The 6825-nt window shown below is 39.2% G+C and overlaps 1 protein-coding gene across 1 annotated transcript; it reads right to left on the bottom strand.

The window, feature by feature from the left end:
- Nucleotides 1–2753: 2753 nt before the first annotated feature.
- Nucleotides 2754–6022, bottom strand: LOC129238308 (facilitated trehalose transporter Tret1-like). The gene is made up of 5 exons (XM_054873352.1): nt 5923–6022; nt 4660–4770; nt 4120–4281; nt 3789–4040; nt 2754–3673 (listed from the first exon to the last, which is right to left on the bottom strand). Exons 1-5 carry the CDS (start codon nt 6020–6022, stop codon nt 2754–2756), a joined length of 1545 nt encoding a protein of 514 aa, XP_054729327.1.
- Between the last annotated feature and the right edge of the window lie 803 nt (nt 6023–6825).

The following is a 6825-nucleotide window of genomic DNA, read 5'->3' on the forward strand; positions in this document are numbered from 1 at the left end:
CCTCCCGAATAGCGCGTAAAGCAGGTCCTCTGCCGGCTTGTTGATTTGGATAATGTAGTCTTAGCCTCCATCAGCAGTTGCTGGTTTTGCCATGCTCAACACTTTGCAGTCGTCTGTCGGCACGGCTGTGCTCTGTCTTTGTAGTAGTCGCAGTGCATTTTCCGGTTTTACCACTCACGGAATGAAAACTTTTGCTTTCTTTATTGAGGGAATGCAGCTGCGATCAACAATTTCTAGTGATGCCCCCTCCCACACCCCTTGAAGCGTTTTTACTGCTTCCTTTAGCCACGTGAGCGTGGGGTCATTCTTACATTTTACATTTGGTGCGTTCGGCTCTGCGTCCATTTTCGTAAACACGGTTTCCAGTAGCTTCATTTCCACTACCTTTCACCGTTCTTGCGACATTCGCCCCAGCTGGTCACTACGGTCCGTGAGTGCCACTATGAGGTGCCTCTTGGCAATTTCACTGGCCGCTGCCGCTGCTTTCGACATCGTAGGCCGTTCGTCTCCCTTTTTCGGTTTAGCCATCTCGTGCCTGTGCTTCTGCTTTATCGATGGCACTGAGGCCTCGCTATCTGCAGAACGCTGCCTCTTGATGGCTAGTTCTTCTTCTATTTTGTTCGCATACTTCGGATTGGAGGCTGCGAACATTGGTTTTGCTGCGTAGAAGGCCCGGCCATTTTTGATCTCCTCTCTGGCTCAAGCCAACCGTTCCACCGCTTGCTTTGTTAGGTCGGACTTGCTGCCAAATCGGTTACAAACTTTGACCGCGGCCTTGTATCGAGCTTTGGCCTTCAGCTTTTCTTTATTGGGCTTGATCCTTGGCCTGTTCTTGCTATCTTGGACCCTGCCGGAGAACGCAGAAGAGCCTCTTCCTCAGCTGTGTTTGTGCTCCCGACGCTTTCGTGGTCCGAGTCTTCGTGGACAACGTCACCTCCGCTATGAAGAGCGTTATGTGTGTGTTTGGCAGTAGCATTACGACCACTGTAGCCTGCTCCCGCTACAATGGAAGTTTTGTCGCTTAAGTTGCTTGCTCTAGCAAATGCAAGACACTCACGACACTCACAGAGAAAATGCTCAGCGGTATTCACGTCCTGTAAGGAAGACAAGCAAATTGGGTTCTCAATGAATCCAATGGTGGTCATATGCCCGATCAACCGATGGATTGTGTGCTGTAATAATACTGACCGTCAACCGAACGTCTTTTCTTTCAAGTTTTAGCAGAAAGTTCGACAGTTTGTGGTCCGGCTTGTCACAAAACACTTCGCAGTTCCGCAGTGTTCAAGACTGGATCATCGCACCTTTATATATATTGCCTACATAATCGCTGATCCAATTTATGATGGGCAACTGGTGATCCCCAGTTCGTCAATTCCACGTCAATTTCATTCCCTTCAACACTGCAGTGTCCTGGAACCCATATAAGTACAACGCGGTCCGTCTTGCTACGGAATTAAGCTTCTCCTTACATTGAACCGGCTTTGACGTTTGCTTTGGGTCCTCCAGGGCCTTTAGTGCAGCCCGACTGTCACCCGACAGGCTGAAATCTCCGGCTTTCCCGCTCCATGTCCTCTGAATTATCTATTCTATTGCTTTCAGGACGGCAAAAATTTCCATTTGGATACCAGTTGCCATTATTCCCATAGCGTAATGATACTTTTTACTATCGTTAAAGTACCATCCGACTCCAGAACCTATTTCATTCTTGGACCCGTCTGTAAAGAAAATATCCGTCAAACTTCTTTGAATGCACTCTGGATTACTGAAACTCTCTTACTATTCGGGAAGTGTTTGAGTATAGTAGCAGCTTCTGTAGGGAGGAGGATGAAAACGCGCCTAGCACTCATGCCTTAGTGGTATAAACACCTGGATGAACATACATGTTTAACCAGAAGAGAAAGTAAAGCTGAATAAAATAGGACGAATACTAAAATTTATTGAGGAAGTTGGGCTCAAAGAAATGTTCTATGAAGGAACTACAATACAGTGGTCTTTCATCATTCTCAACTCATCTCATAATTCTGAGCATTTTGGGATATAAACGTATAGATATAGACATTCCTTATGCGAACAATCGGTAATAAAATATCTTTGGACATAAGTGCGTGTGCTTAGAAATACCCGACCTACTATATGACAAGACAATCCGCTGGCTCGTTCTGCATTTTCTATCAAGAGGCTTCCATCCTAGTAAAGCACGCAGGTATTCGTCGGAACCTTGGACCGTTTGATTTGCCTGCTCTTAAGAAGAAAACTGAATTTCAAGGTATAAGATTTCAGTCCGTTTAACCAACAAAAGCAAAGGTTGTATGCGCGCGGAAGAAACTGGAATAAGAGGACCTGCAGAGGCTTCGAACTTTGGATGATTTGCAAGAAGTAGGGCTGCAGGATGAAGGAAATCAAATAAAAAAAATAAAATTCTTTGTCCACTTTTCGTATTATCTCATTTCTAATAGCTTCAATAAAAGTATAATTTTTTCGTATTTATTGTTATTGTTATTAGCGTTATTTTATACATCGAACTTAGATTAGGCATTAACAAGGTTTCCCCTAAATTTATTTAATAAATTTAACTAAAATTTCTTACAGACTAGAAATACTTTAAAGATTACATTAGATATGCGACAAAAATACTTTTGAAGCGATTTGATTCAGGACCCCACACCACACCATCTCACTGATCAACGCCCCTACAATGGACTATCTTACACGGATGTGGATGTCTCGACCCCAGATAATTTTCGCTTAGTAACTCAGTTTGGTTTCTTTCCATTTAGTCTGTCTTGAATTTCCTGAAGACTCAGCCCCTTGGTTTCCATCACCACAAAGAGGGTGAAGAAGAAGGCTGCAACGCAGAAAATGGCAAACAACCAAAATGCGTAGTATGAACCCAAAGCGTTCAGCGGGGGGTACCAACGTGTAACCACGAAAGAAGTAAGAAAGCATATGGATGTCACAATCGAGGAGGCGATTGACTTAACATTCGCTGGGAACGTTTCACCCAGCACCGCCCATGGTAGTGGACCGAATCCGATGCTGTAGACAATATTGAAAAGCACCAATGCAGGTACCGGCAACCAGGTTAAATTACTTGCATCACCCACCACTTGTTGTACATAGAAGAAGGCACCCAATGCTGTCAAGCCGACAAACATTCCAAGCGCCGAAACTAGCAAAATTACTTTGCGACCAAAACGATCAACAAAAAAAGGTGTCAAAGCGGCTGCACCAACTTGAGCGCTACCTACAATAATGCTGGCAATGGCTGAATCCACACTGATGTTGGCACTTTCGAAGATGGATTGACTGTTGAAGAGTACGGCGCTGATACCGCATAATTGCTGGAACATGATCAGACCCGTGGAGATGATCAGAGCTCTGCGATTGCCCTTACTCTTAAGAATATCCATAACGGAGCCCTTATTGGCTCTGAACTCCTCCACTCCTCCCTGTATAACAGCCATTTCATGTTGTAAAATATCAGGGCTTTGACCACGCAAGAATTGCAGGGAATTTAAAGCATCCGCTTTCTGGCCTTTGCCGGCAAGGTAGTAAGGACTCTCAGGCATGAAGTAGAAGATGATACCGAAAACAATCGGTACAGCCAAACAGCACCACTGCAAGGTCACATACGAGACATATGGACCGATGACGTACGCGTATAGATTGCCAGCTATGGAATACGAAAGTGAAACATTTTGATTGTAAGCTCACAAAGTAGCAGTGAGTTTGGAAAATAGATGACATAAATAAATTAGATACATAAATAAGAGATCAGTGACACTCACAAACCACGAAAAGTTTCAACAACGTGCCGATGGCGCCACGTACCGCATCTATTGCAATCTCACCATTATACATAGGTAGCACACTTAAGACAAAACCAGCGCCAAAGCCCTTTACGAGACGACCGACCAGCAACATCCAAACCTCGCTAGCGAGCATCAAAATAACATAGCCGAGAATGAAGAAGATGGAACTAGAAAGAAGTACCCATTTGCGACCAAACCTATCGTTAAGTGGGCTAGCAATGAAGGGTGCTGAAGGGTAGTGAACAGAAGTAGGTAATAATTAAGAGTTTATGATGTGATTTTGTTGAATTAATTTCGTTTTGCATACCTGCTACAGCACCCAATAAGAAAATGGATGAAATCCATGCATCGTCCTCGGTGGTTATGGGATGATCGAGCGGCGAATCTGTAGAGTCCAAGGCTTTTAATTTGGGTCCCACTGGTGACGTCCAACCGATGCAAGTGCCCGCCGCAAAGGCTGATAAATTAGCTACAAAATAGAAAATCAATGCGCTCCCATAAAACAGTTAGGCAAATAATATCAACAATGAGTGCCGCTGAGCTGAAGTGGTCTGTTAAGTTGTGATAGACACGCCGATTTAAAAATTATATTATATAATTCTCAGTTCGTGAGTGAATCGTTGTGATAATTGATTTTTAAATGAATGAATGCAAACAATTTTGTTAAAGTTTGTTAAGAGAGACGCGACGTTTTCTTGTTGTGTGTATGACCGAGTTAAATTTTCAAAAGATATATTTTTGAAAAATTTTCATGTATTCTCTATTGCTTTTAATATGAATTTTTGCTAATACCACCCTTGGGAAAGGCGTCAATATTAAAAAAAAAGTGAATTTAAATTTTACTCACCCGCAACAGCAACCATGAAAATTCGTACGGTTTTCACCGACTCCATTCTAGTACTGTGTGTTTGTTGTTGTTGCGATCTAATTAGTAGTATAGTTGTAAAGTAGAGAAAAGCTTGATGAAATTTATCATAAAGATATGCGTAAGGTATCGCATTTAATCGTCACACGCAGCCACATTCTTCATTACTCGTTTATGTGAACTTGAAAGGCAAGCTTGAAGGGCAAAGATGAAAGCACAAAAACTAAATAAAAGTGGATTAAAGACATTTTTTTATATAAAAGAGTACTCAGAGTACTTAGCGATTGGATTGGTGTCTATGTGACGGTGAATTAATTCTGTAAACAATTCGCTGGTCGACTGCAAAAAGAGCGCGCTTTTACATCCTAAAAAAATATCACTTTTTCTCTGTCGCACAGCTCACTAATATCCTTTTCTTTTTCGTATTTTTTATAACTGTTTGCTCAAATTAGCTGCCTCCTTAATATCCTGCGCACTCGCACTTTGTGTGAAAACTTGCAATGTCGCACACAGTCGTTCACTATTTCAGTCGAATTTTATTATTTTTGAGCTAAATCTTGTTTTTTACACTCACTGGCTAGAATTACCACAGGAATGATAAATATTTGCCATGCCGGAGACAATTTAAATAAATTTTTTCAATACATTTTACTATCAGTAAAATTGTCATAGTAAACCCATCGAAAATGCGTCGCTGCAGATCAAAATAACTCACAGTGTTTCAAGTAGGGGCAAAATTGCCAAAATGTTAAAAAAGTAAAAATCTAGTTTATTCTCTCGCCCCGCCCTCTTCATATGAAATAATATACCTTCCTATACTTCTGCTTGCACTTGGTTTTTGTAGAAATTTATTTGTAATCGCTTTACAAATAACTACTCTGAGCTTTTGATTTACAAAACTCAAATCGGAGTTCAAACACTTGACAATTGTGTCGATCCAAGAGCGATACTTTTTTTCAAAACGCGATCGTTGCGCCATTTGCGTTTTCACCATAATGTACTGAACTTTTCCACTAACAACTTTAATTCTTCTTCTTTGTTCACTTTGAGAGGTTAGAGAAGTTTGCTGACGGCAGTTACGAGAGTCTTTACCAACCAAGCGTTGCAGACATTGCGAAGTAGCTAACGGGCCTTCATTGAAATACAAATTTTTTGCGTCGTAACACTTGTCAGAATAATATATCGAAAAATTAAAACAGGAATATGAAGTGCTTTTTTTAATCCGCTTTTAAAGTTTCGATTTACTTCTGGCGATCGATTCCATCTCACAAACGGTTTTACAGTCATTTGGTGCAATTAGGAATATCTGTTGTATTACTACTTTCCATAAAAGCAAAAGAGCCATTCCGTGTCAAGTAACTCAAGTATTTGGAAAATTTTGCTGAAGTAAACTGAAAAAATTTTAAAACAATTTAATAATTTTGAGATTTATATGGAAATTTACGTATGAAGTGTTTTATAGCCAAATCTCTACAGATCTTTTTAACACTTTTATAAATTCTTTCATTAATTTTTTATGATAAAGCAAATTTTTCTTTTTTGGAAAAATTAAACTAATTAAAATATTTGGAAAATATTTAAAACAGTTAAAAAAATAAAATGGAAAAAAAATTGGAAAAATATTTAATTTTTTCTCCGATAAAAATTGGGAAAAAATAAAATTTTTTGCTCGGGAAAAATTGGAAAAAAATAAAATTTTTTTGTCAAAATTTTTGGGAATATTTTTTTTCTGCCATTTCAGACCTTTAATTTGCAATTGGGAAAATTAAATTTTTTCTCGGATAAAAATTGGAAAAAAATTTACTTTTTTTGTTCGGAAAAAAATTGTAGAAAAATAAATTTTTTAGCTCGAAAAAAAAACTGGAAAAATATTTAGCATTTTGCTCGGGAAAATTTGGAAAAAAATAAAATTTTTTTCTGAAAATTTTTGGAAATATTTTTTTTCTGCCATTTCAGACATATAATTGGCAATAGGAAAAATTATAATTTTTTCTCGGATAAAAATTGGAAAAAACTTAATTTTTTTGCGCGGAAAAAAATTGGAAAAAAATTTAATATATTTTTGTCGAAAATTTTTGGGAATATGTTTTTTCTGCCATTTCAGATATTTAATTGGCAATGGTTGGTGGGAATTGTTACTAATGTTTT

The sequence above is a fragment of the Anastrepha obliqua genome, chromosome 1 (genome assembly GCF_027943255.1).
Source record: "Anastrepha obliqua isolate idAnaObli1 chromosome 1, idAnaObli1_1.0, whole genome shotgun sequence".
Taxonomy (NCBI): Eukaryota; Metazoa; Arthropoda; class Insecta; order Diptera; family Tephritidae; genus Anastrepha; species Anastrepha obliqua.

Coding starts and splice junctions, on each gene's coding strand:
- LOC129238308 (XM_054873352.1), bottom strand. CDS start 6,022: ATGGCTCTTTTGCTTTTATGGAAAGTAGTAATACAACAGATATTCCTA. Junction 4,771..5,922: donor GATGGAATCGATCGCCAGAA/GTAAATCGAAAC, acceptor AATTTCATCAAG/CTTTTCTCTACTTTACAACT. Junction 4,041..4,119: donor CTTATTGGGTGCTGTAGCAG/GTATGCAAAACG, acceptor ACTACCCTTCAG/CACCCTTCATTGCTAGCCCA.